We start from the raw sequence: 16,423 nt of genomic DNA on the forward strand, positions 1-16,423 counted from the left end.
GAGCACCGCACGCCCCAGCTGAGATGCCTCCCTCCCCCGGCGGCTCTGCTGGTTCTGGGTCTTTGCACCATGAAAACACACCACAGGTAACAAAGAATTGTTTTGTTGATGCCAGAAGCAGAGAAAGAAAGTTGCACAAACACAGAGCACAGCTCATGGGATTCACAATGTAACTTCTGGGCTCCTGATGGCTGCCAGTTCTCTGCCCTGACACGGGACTCGGGGACTCAGTTGCGGAAGGTCACAGCTGTGTGCCATCCCGGCTGCGATTCTGTGTAGTGCCGGAGCAGGCGTGTCTGGGGCCGAGGGCTTGTGGCTCTGCACCCGAGAGGCAATGAGAACATTATTAGAACATGCATGTTAGCTTAGCATGTTTGTCAAAGTGCAGGGAAGTACTCGGGAAAGCTCTGCAGGCTGGCAGTGCCTGGCACCTGCTGGCACAGAGGTGGCAAAGGTGCAGTGAGGGGGCTGCCCAGCTGGGCTTCTCTGGGTGTCTCACGTGAAGCCAGACAAGGCCATTACAGAGCTGGATTGTTCACGGCGCCACCTCACCGGGCAGCGGACACACAGCCCTGGTGGAGATCTCAGCAATGGCAGAGAAACTTGCGGGACTGCTGTTGTGGAATTCCAGAACTTTCTGGAACTCTCTGTAATTCTGGATGACTGGTGAGGGAGGCCCTGCAGAGTGGGTGCTGGGAGCTGAGCTGGGCTGTGGAACGGCTCTCCTGCCTCTCTAAGGGAGGGGAGGTGGGTGCTGGGCAAACCCTCAAGAGCGCTCTCCTCACTAACTCCACCCCTGGTGGGCCTGCTGTCCCTGAAGTAGGCCACCGAGCTTCACGTGGGCCAGCCAACAGCCATGGGAGTACGGACAGCACCGGCCCACTGCCCCTGACTCCACAGCACATTCTGACCCGGACTGGACCACATCAGTCACTCTCCCTGTCACATGGGCACAGCAGAGGCAGGTGTGGACACCCCGGGACTAGAGGGCCACAGCCACGCCGGCCCTTCTCCCACAGCCTCCAGACTGCCTGTCCCTCTGGGGCTTGCTCCCTCAGTCTGAGACCCAGAAAGAAGCTGACAGGTGGGAGAGAGGGGTGGCCATCCATAAAGGGCAGCACCACGCAAATGAGCTGGGGTTGGAGGCTGCCGGATTCAGCCTAACTTTGCTGCAACTTCCTGCATAGCGTCCAGTCCCAGCTTAAGGCTGAGGAGTGAGTGGGTACAAAGATGTGACAGACAGGTTAGCATGGAGTCAATCTCACCACACAGCCCAAGACAGACTGTGAAGACACACTCAGGCCAGGAGAGGATGTGACAATGGGCAGCGAGCAAAGGCGCGGGTAGAGCAGGGATTGGAGCAGCATGAGCAGAGGTGAGAACATGCTGTCTGTTGGACTCACAGCAGAAAGGTGGGCATCCCACTGCAAGGGCCACCCTGGGCCACTCTGGCACGTGCTGTACTGAGGGCCACCCCGGGCCACGCTGGCACGTGCTGTACTGAGGGCCACCCCGGGCCAGTGCTGGCACGTGCTATACTGAGGGCCACCCCGGGCCGCTCTGGCACGTGCTATACTGAGGGCCACCCTGGGCCAGTGCTGGCACGTGCTGTACTGAGGGCCACCCCGGGCCGCGCTGGCACGTGCTGTACTGAGGGCCACCCCGGGCCGCGCTGGCACGTGCTGTACTGAGGGCCACCCCGGGCCAGTGCTGGCACGTGCTGTACTGAGGGCCACCCCGGGCCGCGCTGGCACGTGCTGTACTGAGGGCCACCCCGGGCCAGTGCTGGCACGTGCTGTACTGAGGGCCACCCCGGGCCGCTCTGGCACGTGCTGTACTGAGGGCCACCCCGGGCCGCGCTGGCACGTGCTGTACTGAGGGCCACCCCGGGCCAGTGCTGGCACATGCTGTACTGAGGGCCACCCCGGGCCGCGCTGTCACGTGCTGTACTGAGGGCCACCCCGGGCCGCGCTGTCACGTGCTGTACTGAGGGCCACCCCGGGCCGCTCTGGCACGTGCTGTACTGAGGGCAGGTCACTTAGACCGTGTCAGGCTCCACCAGGTTCCACTTACAGTTTTTGTTACTTGGTAATTCATTATTTTGGTAAATCCCTAATGATAATTTGAGGACAATTATTCACATTTTCATATCAGAAGTGCTGGCCTACACTCATCTTTTTGCTTCTGTTAAACTGTTCCTTGTCTTACACTTCCAGCTTTCCTGTAGAAGATGAATATATTCTCTATTCTCACTGACCTTCTTTGCTCATTCTGTTGGCTCCTGTTCCCTCAGGAAGGAAGGCTGGGTTCTCCTTGGGCCGCTGGGCCCTCTGGTCTGTGAAGGTTACACAGGCAGCTCTGACCTCCATCAGCAGAGGCCAGGCCCACACTGGGCGCGGAGGGCAGTGACAATGCAGGAGGGCTGGCGGGGTCCTCACAGGTGAGCCAAAAAGCTCAAAGCCGGGGCCTCTGGTGTGCACACAGTCCCAAGTCCAAAGGCATTTGAATCACACAGCACTGAGCAGGAAGTCCAACACCCAGCCGTCCCCATGAAGCCCCCGGGACCTCAGGATGGCAGGAGTCGTGAGGGACCTAGTTAGCACTCCTAACGTTCCAAAAGCTCATGACAACTCCAACTGATGGCACGTTCCTTCCACCCGTGGCACCCAGGAGGGAGGGACAGGGGTCCTGCTCAGACCTGAAGGCCACTCCCTCCAGAAACCTCCGGAAACTGGGGAGTGGAAAGCTGCTGTGCTTGGGGACAGAGGCGCACGGCAGCCCCACAGCTGACACTGACGGTGACAGCTGCCTCGCCCTGGTCCCCCTGCCTGGGATCTACACAGTGGGCATCACGGTGTGGGTATTCCAGCTACAGACTCGGCCCTGCACAGGGCGCTGTCAAATCCACACGGGAGAGCTGGGACATGCCCCTGCTCTAACTGGCAGACATGCTGGTGGGAATTACAGACTATGGGAACCACCAGGACTTCCAGTGGGTGGCTTTGATGGTGCGCACCCAGGGTGCGGCAAGAACACGTGGCAGGTGCAGACAGACGGGGTGCGCGTTGTGAGATGGAGGCTAAGGGTGGGGACGGAGGCGCGGACGCTGCACACAGCCAGGCCACAGTGCCCAGTGCTCTTGATGGGGTACTTCAACGGGAGAAGGAAGTTGAGGCCAGAGTGCTTCGGGTTCACCACAGCCAATGCATGACCCTCCAGGTTGGCCCAGGGTGGAGGCTGGCCCTGGATCCTCACCACAGCCAAACACAGCCCAGGCCTGGAAGGAGCTTTGCTCTCCTGTGCTTGGAGCTGGAAAGCCCACTGTGAGGACGGGCGGGAGAAGGCTACTCCAAAAACCTGGCCGTGCCCCAGGCAGCTGCTGTTTCCTGTTCTCTTGCCTACAGAGTGACCTTCCAAGCCCAAACCCTGTTTGTGTCACACCCCACATGCTCCTACATCGTGCAGTGCCACGCACAGCCCCCGTGCGCAGGTGTGCCCACTAAACCCACACTGCCGGAGGCACGCCTGACTCTCACTCAAGTCTGTAGCGGGCTCGATGGGTGAGGTGTGGGCTGGAGTTGGAAACTGCCGTCTAGAAACTTAGAGGCCAGCTTTGAGGCCAGAGGCCTCTGACACCCCACTCATCACTGCCTTGCTATGGGGAAAGCAGCTCAAGGATTTACTGTCCAGGGCTTGACAAAGCTGTAGCCTGTTCTGATAAAGTTTTATTTACAAACACAAAGGGCCAGATGTGCTCCCCCCCACCGGGCCGAGTGTGCAGGTGTGCGTGGAGGGTCTGGACCGGGGGCCGCTTTGCTGTCATGCTCACGGAGCTCCAAGGCTAACTTTGACGCTGTCCAAGCCACAGGAGGCTGCGGCGGATGAGCCTGACACGGAGCGCAGCGAAGCCTAGAAGAGCAGATGGCTCCTCGGCGGTCTGTGGTCGGGACTTTGTGGCTACATATTTTAGGAGACAAACTGAAAATACTTCCAAATGAAATGTCCTGCTTTCAGATATGATTCTTAGAACAGCTCCAAGTCAAAGGGGGCAGGCAGTGGAGCAGGGCGGGACCCTGGGCTGCACTGGGTGGGCACTGCGCATGGCCACCACGCTGGCATCCACTCTGCTCGTGCCCTGAGTTCCCTGACTGCGGGGCAGGAATGAGAGAGGGAACTTCCTTCAGGAGGAAGAGTCACAGGGAGACCAGTGTTGGGGACGGGCCCAGGGTTGACCACGACACTGCGGACAAAGTGCTGTCAAATCCACTGCTCCCCCTGCACCCCGGGGCCCCGTGGGCGAGGACCAGCACTCTCTCCAGTGGGACGCAGGGCCATGCGCTTGCTGCCATAGGGTCTTCCACAGCACCCGGCCATGGACAGGCACGCAGGGGCCTCTCTGCAGAAACCATGAGGCTGCAGAACACTCCTGTAACCTTTCACAGGCAGTTGTTATGGAAATAAGGTTATTAACAACATCACGAATCCATCGGCATTGCCTCGGCCCTGGGTCTGCCAGGAAAGGCACTGACCCAGGCTTGCGCGGAGACAGGAAGGCTGTCGTGGTGGGCATGGTCTCAGGAGAGGGTCTGATTTCTCCTTATCAACCACAGGGGTTTGAGGGGTTGCACTTAGAAGGGCCACTGCAGTAAAATAAGGGCATGGGATCAAAACATGGGCACAGAGGTTTCCAGGAGGCCTCTGCTGGAGGGCCCTGGGTTACAGCTTCCCCAAGCTGAAGCCAGGCCCAGGGTCCCTTCCTTCCTCGCTACCTCCCAGGCCGTGGCTGCCTCTGTGCTCAGGGGTGATACCCAGGAGTGGCGTGCCCCCATGTCCCCTCGCTCGGCTTCCCCCAGTCACCACGGCTGCCTCGCTCACTGTCCCACAGCCCTCAGGGGCCTCAGCATGGGGTGCTCTGGGATCCCCAAGTGGGAGAGAGCTGGAGGAGGCAGCAAGGGGCCCGTGCAGCGCTGTGGTGAGGGGACGCACAGCCCCTCAGGGTCTGTATACCTGTGTCGTAGGCACAGCTGGCACAGTGGCCACGGGGGCCACCTTCATTCAGGGAAACACCAGCCTGAATGCCAGGACAGGCTTCACATGTCAGGGGAGATGACTACACAGCTGCAGCCCAGAGCTGCAGGAGCACGCGGGACCCTCCGTCCCTGCAGACTTGACACAGGCCAGTAAATCACCAGTGGGACACAGCAACGCCCCTGGGTGACTGTGACAATGCACTGCCCAGAATGCCCAATGCAAGGCTGCTTGCTTCATACAAAAGCCCCACAGGGGGCCTGAGGACTCACACACAGCACCCGGAGGGCCTGAGGACTCACACACAGCACCCGGAGGGCCTGGGGACTCACACACAGCACCCGGAGGGCCCAGGTTCTTCACACACAGCACCCAGAGGTGCTGGGCCCCTCACATTAGCACCACAAAGAGCCTGGGCACCCTGGAACAGGAGAGTCAGCTCCTCATGGGCAGGCTGCAGAGCAGCAGCTTTGAGTCACCACTGCCTTGCAATTTATAGAGCTGCACTGGCCACCCCGAAAACAAGCGAGTTCTCTGCTCATCTCGAATGCACGCCTTTAGGCCTGCACCGCCCCGGGTGCCCCTCATGCCACTGCACAGGCGCCAGGTCTGGCTGCCTCTGTCCCCAGGGGGAGCAAAACCAGCTGGAGGCTGGGCCACTTGCCTCTGGTCAACCAACAGGCAGACTAACAACAGACTCAGACCAACAGTCGCTAGAGCATTTACAGGTAGGCAGAGCCCACACTGCATCAGAACAGTGAGGTGGCTGTCACAGGGCACTCCCCTGTCCGCAAAGCAAAGTACTCGCAGGCGACTCCAATCCTACCCGCAGCGCTGAGCGGCCACCACTGCCCAGCTCACTGCAGGGTGGGCGCCAAGAGCCAGGGTTCCAGTCCCCAGGCTGCTGTCCTGGTGGTGGCAGGCACCAGAGGGAGGGGTGAGGCAAGTGTGGACTCCCTTATACAGAGAGTGGGCACTCGTCGGTAGGACGCCTGGGCCCGCAGCAGCAGCCAAGGTCCAAGGCTGCACACCAGGCAGGATGGTAGTGAGGACACCATGAGGTCCCAGCGACAGACCAGCTCCTGGACGGGAGCTGGGAGCAGGCTGGAGATGCCGGAGAGGCCCGAGTCCACCTGCACGTCTTACATCAACCTCCCTCCAAAGCCCAGGAGAACTTGCCAAAACACCTACAAGGTTCCCGGAAGGTCTGAGGGATTTGGAAAACAGAAGACAAGCTCCATTGTACCCCACAGGAAGGCGAGGAACACAGCGGAGTCGGCGGAAGGCTTGGCGGTACCCAGGCCACAGAAGGCCCAGACCGACCCGGCTGTGTCCAAGGATTTGAAACGCGATGAAGACGCTGCCAAGAGCCTCCGTCGCCAGACGGGGTGGGGGCGGGCAGACTCCAGATGATCTATCTAGAAGGTCACCTTTCACCAGGTACCAAAATAAATCCCAGCTGGTTTAAAAAGTTAAATGAAAAAAAAATAATAACAAAGGCCACAAAAACGCAGAAGGCAACCTGAGCATGTGCCAGATTTCTGGTGGAAACAGAGCTGAAGCAGGTGTGGAAGTTGGACCACACTGTTTAAACACAATAAAATTAAAGACAAATAACAGAAACAGAAAATGATTTGCCTCGAACGTGCTCAAATGTGACATCCCTGACGTGCAAGTAGTTCTTGAAAACCAATAGCCCATCTGTCAGCATGAGGCGAGCCAGCACCGGGCCGGTGGCCCCGAGCCTGCAGGGCCGCTGAGCCGCCAGGGCGCCTGGGCCTTCTCAGACCTGCAGACAGACCCCATCTGTGATTTACGCTCATGGAAAATGAACTTCAGCCATGAGGACTGAGCGTCCACATCCTGAAGGGCTTGAGGAGGGGATACGACCGTATACAGCTCACACCCAGGACATGGCAGGACGTGGCGGGACGTGGCAGGACGTGGCGGGACGTGGCACAGGGCCTGTGGTGCCTCCTGGGGTCCCCGCACGCTGTCCTGCAGGCCAATGCACACACGTTGTCTGCATCGCCACCCAGGCAAAGCGTGCCTGCACACAGCTGTGCAGAGCGCTCGGCCATGGCCCGCTGTCCTCCGGGATCCTCCCACGTCACGTGTTGTCCATGTGGTCCAGGCAGACAGCATCAACCGCTGTATTCGGGGACCTCGGCCACAGCAACCTGAGCTGCCTCGGCAGGCCTGAGTCTCCCCTGCTCCTCTGGCTCCTCTGTGGCCAGGCCCAGCCCCCTGGATAACCCAGCTCCCACCACCACTGGACACATTTTCACACAAAGAGAGGTGGCGACAACCCACGCTCCAGATGTCCTCAGCTGCGGGGAAACTGCTGGACCATTCCAGAAAAAATCTTCTGAGCCAGATCCTGATGGTCTTCATTGGTTACTAGCAGCAAACTCTCCAGATTGCAAGGTCACCTGGGGAGTTGCTGGCCACTGGTCCTGCTCCTCGCAGCTGGGCCCTCCTGCGGGGACACTGCTCTTGCGGGGACATACACTCCAAGTACCCTTCACGGGAGCTGCCTGGACCCTCAGCTCTCAGGACAGTGGCATGGGACCTCTGACCCCAGCAACTGTGCCTTCCCCCATCTGACACAGTTGGCCGCACAGCTCCTGGCCGCTCAGCTGGCTGGGACCCTCACTGGCCACAGGGCCAGGGGTTCCCAGAGCCTACCTGCTTCGCCGACAAAGACCTCCACGGGCGCGCTGGCTGGGCTCTCGCCGATGATGTTATAGGCAGTCATGACCACTTCATAGCGCCTGTACTTCTTTAGATCTGCAAGGTTCAGGGGGGCGGGCATCAGTGCCCCGGGCCTGCTGTCCTTCGCTCACATGCCACACCAGTCTGCTCCCTGGGGGACAGCTCTGAAATGCACCCATGCCTACCACAACCAAGCCCCCATGTTGTAGGAAAGGACTTAATTATTTTTTCAAAAGACATGAGTCAATCTCAAGTGCAAAGCCTTTGATGACCTTGTCCAGGGAGGGCAAGGACGTAGGGAGCCGCACACGGAGATCACACAGATGGGGGCTGAGGCCACGCTCCGCAGGGACAGGCTTGGCATGAAAGCTGGACGCTTCCGCCCCGGCTACCACCACCCTGTGTCTGAGGCCAGGTGCCAGAGCTGATGCTGATGTGGGTCGGCCTTCATGTCCCACATCTCCGTCCCAATGAGCTCAGCAGAACACAACACGTCAGATGTCAAGGTTCTTTTACCTTGGCTTCCAAGGAACACCTGCCTGGCTCTGCCCACGTGGCTGAGCCGGGGGTCAGGGAATGCCCACCCATCTCTGTCCACATAGCTGAGCTATGGGAACGCCCACCCAGTTCTGCCCACGTGCCGAGCCAGGGGCCAGGGAGTGCCCACCCAGTTCTGCCCACATGCTGAGCCGGGGGCCAGCCTGTCAGTCAGTCCTTCGGGGGCTGTTGTTCCTCTTGGCTCCCAGTGCGAGACTGATCACCAGTCATGAACATCACCACTCCTTAATCTAGCCCGTGGAAGTGAACCCCACCTGGCGCTCCCAAGCTCCACGCCAGGCTCTGCAAGCCCACCCTCAGCCAGCAGTCAGATGTGCAGTGGCGCGAGTCTGTTAGCCCGAGGGAGGAGGGCTGGATTAGCCAAACAGAGCCTACTGAGCCCTAAGATGCCAGGGATCCTGGCACCTGCTGCTCCACGGATGGCCAGGTGGGGCACAGTGGTGAACAGCTCCCCAGTATGAGGCGCCAGGGCTTCCAGGGCAGGACACTGGCTGCTAGGGGCAGGGGACAGGGTTTAATGGCAGCAGAGGGCCCGTCCGACATGAGTGGCACTGGAAACGGAGGATGGCAAGTGCCTAGCACCCCAAACTGTGAACCCCGAAATGGTGAGAACGGTAAACCTCACACTGTGCAAGTTGTACCAAATGAGTTTAGAAGCAAATGTTGGCATGAGCAGGGCAGTTCAGCCCAGTCAGACTGTACTCTGTCCCCTACTCCAGGACCACATGATGCCAAGCTGCCCCGCCCCGCTTCCAGAAGCCTCTTCCCTGTCTCCCTGGCAGGGATACATGTTGACAAGCGTCATCTGAGAGTGGGGATTCGAGAAATGAGTCCTTAATCCAAGCTGGCCCCACTGAGTCCACGGAGGGGACAATGGGCTGTGGCCGCGTGGCGCTCAGCAGTCACGGGGACCCCGCAGCAGGTGGCGTGCACTTACGTGTTAATTCATACGTGGTTAGCGTGGAGCTGCTGTTCACGGTCTTGAAGCTGCTTTGGGCTATTGGGGTAAGCAGAGCAGGAAGGCAGTTAGCATGTAGCGACAGTTGCCGCAGGTGACATGCGACAGGAGTCAGCTCCCACGCCACACTTCCTGGGCCGTGAAGCTGGCCTGCTGCAGCCTGCTGGGGTGTCCCAGCCTGATCCTGGAACATCAAGGCCCCTGCCTGAGGCAGCAGGTGTGTGCTCACCCTCCAACTGCACGAACACATCATGCCAGTGGAAGGAAGACGGAGACGCGTGTGTCCCTGGGTGCTGCAAGGCAGGCTGGCCACCAGCGTCTCAGGTGTGCAGTCAACGGAGGCTGTGGAAGGCAAGGGGGCCCCCAGGTGCTCCCTGCTGGGGCTGCTCCACACAAGGGGGCAAGGGCATTTTCTGAGCCAGGGAACGAAACCCCACAGGCCTCCTTCCAGGGAGGCTGGGAGAGTCACAGGCCCCAGGCTGAGGCCTTTGGTCTGAGTGGGTCCTGGGAAGCATGGGGCTCCCAGCCCTTCTCTGGCTGCAGAGTTGTTCCAACTGGACTGCACTGCTGCTGTTCCCTTAGTGAACCCCCCACTGCATGAGACCCGGCTGCCCACCTCACACCCCGCATGTGGGGGCCTTCTCGGCTGCCCACCTCACACCCCTACACATGGGGACTTTCCCGGCTGCCCACCTCCCACCCACGCATGTGGGGGCCTTCTTGGCTGCCCACCTCCCACCCACACACACGGGGGCCCTCCCGGTTGCCCACCTCACACCCCTGTACACAGGGACTTTCCTGGCTGCCCACCTCACACCCCTGCACATGGGGACTTTCCCGGCTGCCCACCTCACACCCCCGCACACGGGGACTTTCCCGGATGCCCACCTCACACCCCTGTATGCGGGGGCCTTCCCGGCTGCCCACCTCACACCCCTGCACACGGGGACTTTCCCGGCTGCCCACCTCACACCTCTGCACACGGGGACTTTCCCAGCTGCCCACCTCACACCCCTGCACACGGGGACTTTCCCGGATGCCCACCTCACACCCCTGTATGCGGGGGCCTTCCCGGCTGCTCACCTCACACCTCTGCACACGGGGACTTTCCCAGCTGCCCACCTCACTCCCCTGCACACGGGGACTTTCCCAGCTGCCCACCTCACACCCCTGTATGCGGGGACTTTCCCGGCTGCCCACCTCACACCCCTGCACACGGGGGCCTTCCTGGCCACCCACCTCACACACCTGCATGGGCCCACCCCTGCCTGCTCCCCACTCCCTGGGGACAGCACTGAGGCCCTCCCCTCAGGTCTTGTCCTTCCCCAGGTGCCAGGACGGGGGGCACACTCACCTGTGAGCTCGGCTCGCAAAGCTGAGGGGCTCTTAAGCGTCTTGGCCTCCAGGCCTGAGCCCGCCTCGAATTCCAGCTCCCGGTAGTAGATCCGGTAGCCCTGGAGGAGGCCGTTCAGGGTCTCATCCCGTGGAGGCTGCAAAGAGATCGCACGACTAAGCCTGTGGGCAAAGCCTGGGGCCTCTGCGCCCCCATGAACAAAACAGAGGGCGAACCACACACTGGGGTCCCTGGTCCTGCTTTGTTATCAACAGGGGGAGCGGCGACGCTCACCGACAGGGTCCAGCGAGCCTCCCAGGCACAGAACTGCCCCATAGGTCCTGGGCTGGGTACCTCCGCTCCTGAGCATGTGTGCCTGGTACAACTGACCAACTACTGTGCTGCTCAAATCCCTAACAGACCCCAAGGCTGGGGCAGGAGAGCAGGGCCCTGGTGCTGAGGAGGCTGCCCCGGTGGTAAATCCAGAACATGGAGAGACTGTGGTAAGTGGCCAGCTCCAACCCTGCCCTGGCTGGGCCCACTCTCAGGGAGGGAGGGCACAGCTCTAAGCACTGGCCCACACTCCCACCCAGGCCCACCCTCGGGGAAGGAGGGCAGGCTGGGCCGTGTGCCCTCCCAGCGACTGCTGTGGACACAGGGCAGATCCATGGAGTGCAGGCAGGAGAGCGTCACTCCTCTCGTCGTGTCTGAGAGCTGAGCTGTCAATGCCAGGGTGCCCAGGCCGGGTGAGGTGGGGCTGTGTTGCTGAGGGCCTGGGCAGAACCAGAGAAAGCACATGGCGACCACTGCTCAGCCACCGGCGCTGCACGCCAGGGGCCGCAGGCAGGACGGGAGGGCACGAGCTTCACAGCGAACAGTTCCCAGTCCCCAGGGCCCAAGTCAGGACCAAGCCAGGTCCCGCACTGCTCCCCAAGCAGGGGTGCCCCGAGAAGGACCGGAAGCTGAGCTCAGGAGACACCGTCTCCCCCGCCCACTGAGACACGCGTGGGCTCAGCTGCCGCCTGGGGCTGTGCCACTCATGCCCACAGTGACACATGGACAGATGGTGTGAGCTCAGGGGTCTCGGCCTCTGACCTTCCCTCCCTGGACCCCTGAGATGGGGAGCCAAATCGCCGCCTGACGATTTCGGCCCCAGAACCCAGTAAGTCCGCGTGCTGCTCCAGGCACCGGTCCTCGCAGGTGGCACGGTGGTCCTGCCGAGAGCCCCTGGGGCCTGCGCCTGCTCACGCTTCTGTTTCTATTAGCTGGGCTGACTCTGGCCGGTGAGCAGAGGCGGGAGGGCGTCTGGAGTGGGTGGCCGGATCCCTGCTAAGTGCCAGCCCGCACTCCCACCCAGGGCCACCCTGGAAGCCTCAGGCAGTTGCAGGCCATGCCTGTGACTGCTTCAGGCACTGGGAGCACAGCAGGGGGACGGAGAGCTGGACCACTCTGCAGGTGGCGGCAGGAAAGCAGCGACTTGCCTTGCGCAGAGGAGGAAGGCTGGGGTGAGGGGAGAGGACTAGATTCAATTTGGTCAAGTAGGCAGGGCGCTGGGGGAGGTTAGGGAAACAGATGTGTCCCCACTGGGGACCAAATGGGTTCTGAGGGTGGCAGGCCTCTGTGAGTACACTTCTGAGGCTGGGCCCAGGGACACTGACTCGGTCTTAAATACTTCTGGCCAAGGTGCATGGGATGCTGGGTCCCCTCCCTGGCCCCACTGATCCCCAGAATTCCTAGGACACCCACAAAGCAGGGGTGTCCCCCTCCCAGCAGGAGCCTGGGGATTTGGGGAGGAACACAAGTGTCTGCCAGGCCCACCGTGTGGATCTCTTAACGTACAGCTAGCACCTTCCTTGCCGATGGAATCCACTCCCCCAGCAAGTGCGTGGGACACTAGCGGGGCTTTACTCCACCTGCTTCTCCTGGCATTTGGGACACACCCCTGGGTGACGCTGAGGGAGGACTCTTGGTCCTTTCCAGGGCAGCTGTGTGTGGCACGGCAGCTCCAGGGGGCCTAGGCTCAGCTCCCACCCTCCCCCAGCACACACACACCAGGCTGGGCCGGCTGCTGGGGGTGGGAGGCCCGGAGCCGGTGTGAGCCTCTCCTGTGAGCTTCTCCTCCCACCCTGAGCTCTCGGCCCAAAGGCTGTGCCCAAGACCCTCGGTCCAGGCCAGCAGTGTGCGAGCGGGAACGCACGCTCACACCCACCAGTGTGAGAGCGCGAACGCAAGCTTACAACGCCCAGAACCTCAGCTTTCAAACAGAATCGGACCCCACGCAAAGCCGATTGATAACCCTGCCGAGCCGCGTTAGAGCTGACCCCGCGGTAGCAGGGGGGACATCTGAGGGGTCTGCAGCTTGGAAATTACAGTGGTGACGCATTGGAAACAAGTTGCTAGGTGGGAAAATGGGTTTACAGGTGAAATATTTCGTATGGGATGTGAGTCTATATTTAAACCTCGCTTCTTTTCCCTTGTTCTGTTCTTCTTGTTTAAGTAAATTACTCATAATTTTAATTTTGCTGTAATTGCCAGGCAGTTGACAGGCACTTATTTGCACAATACAGGATACTGACCACCTCCTGGGACTGGCTCTGAAGGGCAACAGCCCAGAGGCGCCAACGCCCAGCCCCCTTGGGGCGACTGTGCAGAGCTGGCCACCAGCACCCTGGAGACACGGGCAGCTCCACGGCCATGTGTGGCCACCTGTGAGCAGGCAAGGACACCCACCCTGAGTGACCGCTCTGCTCACCGCCTCTGTAGGAAAGGGGCCTGCCTACCTAGTCACCAGCAGGCCTGGGCTCCATCCACAAAGCAAATTTCCTGGCAGAACTGAGCACAGTACAAAGAGCCTATTTTCTCTTCTCTGCCGACTGTGCTGGTGGAGGGTGGGGAACAAAGGCTCAGGACCTTGAATTTCCATTTTGATTGCTTTCTGCCTCCTACCAAAGGCCCTGATAGGCAGGGACTGCGGAGGTGAGCGGGGTCTGTGAACACTCCTGGGAGGTCGGCTTTGTGACTTTCTGGGTCCACAGGCACAACCTCAAGCCCAAGAGGTCTCCAGGAGCCGACTGAGAGCTACAGCCAGGCCTGGGATTGGCTGCCCAGGGCGGTGATGGAGGGGCTTATGTCCCGAGTCCCTTCCCATCCCCACACTCTGGCCACCCCAGGGCAGGGTGAGTGTCCCAGCAGAGCATTCCAGAAAGCACTAAAGGAGGCCAGGAAGTGGGCAGCTGCTCTAACGGTACTAGAAGGCGGCTTACTCAAGTCCTGCTTGCAGGAAGCAGTGCTGGGGGACGTGCAGGTGACCTTAAAGAACTGCTACCTGCATTCACACCTGGACCAGGACTCGCTCTGCTGCTGAGGCCACAGGTGCAGCAGGAGCTCTCAGAGGCCGGTGCCAGCCACGCGGGTGAGAGGCTGGCCCTGGAGCAGCTCCTTCACCTGCCTGCATCTCCCGCCCCCACAGCTCCCGCCAGCCTCATGCACCCCAGAAAAGCCACAGTGCAACAGTGAGGTGGGGCACAGCCCCCAGACTTCTCTCTGCTTCTGTCCCATAGGGCTCCATCCTGGTTAGAAGGCATCCAGCCCCCTGGCTGCCCAGGTTATATGGGTGCCTCACATGGCCACCCAGCCCCAGGGCCCAGGGCTCTGCAGGATCATTTTCTGGAGGTTTCTGCTGGTCCCCAAGACTGCTGTTCCTGCCTGTTCCACTGCCTCCCTTCCCACAGGCCTGTGTAGGGTCAGGACATGGCCCTCCAACCTGCCACCCCCCAGCCAGGCCCCCTGCAGACCACGCTCTTGGTTTTCAGCATCCCCCAGGCCCCTTTGCCTCCCGACTTTCAAGGTCTGTGATGACATCACCGACAGCACGGAACTCTCTCATGCTACCCCGACGTCCCTCTGTGTGCCCAGCTCATAGCCCTGACTCCACATCACCCATCTCCATGCCACTCTGGCCTCAGCAACTTGCCCGTGCCCTTGGCACTGTCCTCGTCCTTGCCATCTGCCTGCAGCACCCTGGGGAAATGCCATCTGCCTGTGTGTTCCTGTCCCTAGGCCCCCGCCTCCCTGTCCTCACGGACTCTCTCCTGGTAATTTGTTAGCAGGCTCTCTTGGGGTTCGCCCCTTTGCTGCTAGCCCCAGGACACCCCACTGTGAGCACATACTGTCCAGAATTAGAAATCAGAGTGACCTATCCCTTCAGTGCCATCCAGCACTATTTGCCAGGACAGGCCTCGGTCTAGATTGAGGACCCGGACTTGCTCAACACACGTGACACCTCCAAGGGCTGCAGTCTGCTGCCCTGACACAATCCGCTCTTGCACGGAGCACGCGTGCTTCCAACACTGCCCTTGTCCAAGGCTACTGGCATGAACCTGCTGGTACTGGCCTCCCCCTGCCCTGTCCCCCCAAGCAAGGGTGGCCCCTGCTCAGAGGTGCTGGCTCAGAGCTGGCCTGTCCAGGGTGAGATCCCGCTGCACACGCCTCGCGGTGTATCCCCAGTGTTCAGGAGTCGTACTCTGACACCATTTTCCCTCTGTGGTTCCTGGGCTATGGTGGGTGAGGGAGTGGGGCGTGGTGTGGTGGGTGAGGGAACAGGGCCGTGGTTCAGGGGATGCCGGCGTGGGCCTGGCTCTTACCTGCCACTGGATCAGAACCGAGGAGGTGGTGTGCGGCGTTGCAGAGACGGACCCTGGAGGCTCTCCGGGGACTGAAAAACAAAGAACCAAGCAGGGAAGAGGGTGACCCCCATGGCCCCAGAGGCTCTCGCTGGCCACCCCGAGGGGCCATGCCAGAACCAAGCAGGGAAGAGGGTGACCCCCATGGCCCCAGAGGCTCTCGCTGGCCACCCCGAGGGGCCATGCCCCCAGGCCTGCCCTTCCTGCCCAGGTGGCCTTCTCAGAGCTCCCCAGGCTGCACTCAGAACCTGTGCCTGTGGTGGCAGGGACCCACTCCCAGCCAGGTAGCACCTGGTACCATCTTGGACTTGGAGCCCACTGGACAGTTAGGAAATTTCCAGAACTCCTTGAGGGGCCAACCATGGTTCCCTGGGAGCCCCCTGCCTCGACACACTTCCCGCAGTGCCCAGAGCTTCTAAGGGTGGGGAGTGACGTCATTTTTGAAAAAGTCTGATCCCCTGAACAGGACGGACAGGGGAGCCAGACCACATGCTTTTAGTTGGAAATGTTGCTGGGATCTCGGGCCACAGCTGGTGGGAACGTTAGACAGCCACGGTCTGGGAGCTGTCACAGTTCTCTGGTGTCCACAGGGACAAGGTTGACCTGACCTCTGGCTGTGTGCATGCCCTGCCCTCCAGCCTAATGAAACTCCTGCTGGACATCCAACACGGCCAGGAAGCCCTCCTTCTCTACCCTCGCTGAATCCTGGGGTCCTCTTTGACGGACTCAATCAACTTCCTTCTGTCTTCCTGGTGGCCATACCCGGGAGCCGGCCCAGCCCCAACACATGTCCTAGGCTCAATAAGAATGGACTCAGTGGCTGAGAGGGCCCCCCATGTCCCCACTGAGTGCCCCGCACGGAGCTCACACCTCAGTCCCTGGGCCACCCTCTGTCATTCCCCCGCCACCATAGGGCTCCCCTTCCTTGGGCCCTCAGGCCTTGCAGCGGTAGCAGAGCCACACCAGCAGCCTTGCGGGCTCTGCCTCGGGTGGACAGACTGATGTCCCCTGGACCTGTGTGCCACCTGCTGCCCCGTCGTCACAGCAGCAGGCCTTCTCCCAGCGCCTGGAGAGCCTGGTCACGCAGGAGCCCAGATCCTGGACACTCCCAACCCTGGCACTGTGACGCTGTGCAGGGAGGGAAACAGC

At 60.8% G+C, this 16,423-nt stretch overlaps 1 protein-coding gene across 1 annotated transcript in view; it reads right to left on the bottom strand.

Annotated features, from left to right (window-relative positions):
* Positions 1-16,423, bottom strand: part of SDK1 (sidekick cell adhesion molecule 1) — an 880,998-nt gene that overhangs the window by 37,438 nt on the left and 827,137 nt on the right. Inside the window, exons 32-35 of the mRNA XM_058680763.1 lie at positions 15,236-15,306; positions 10,614-10,749; positions 9,239-9,298; positions 7,717-7,818 (exon numbers count right to left, since the gene is read on the bottom strand). Of these exons, the coding sequence (XP_058536746.1) occupies positions 7,717-7,818; positions 9,239-9,298; positions 10,614-10,749; positions 15,236-15,306 (369 nt within the window). The remainder of the gene's footprint in view (positions 1-7,716; positions 7,819-9,238; positions 9,299-10,613; positions 10,750-15,235; positions 15,307-16,423) is intronic.

Source organism: Ochotona princeps, chromosome 24 (assembly GCF_030435755.1).
Source record: "Ochotona princeps isolate mOchPri1 chromosome 24, mOchPri1.hap1, whole genome shotgun sequence".
Lineage (NCBI taxonomy): Eukaryota > Metazoa > Chordata > Mammalia > Lagomorpha > Ochotonidae > Ochotona > Ochotona princeps.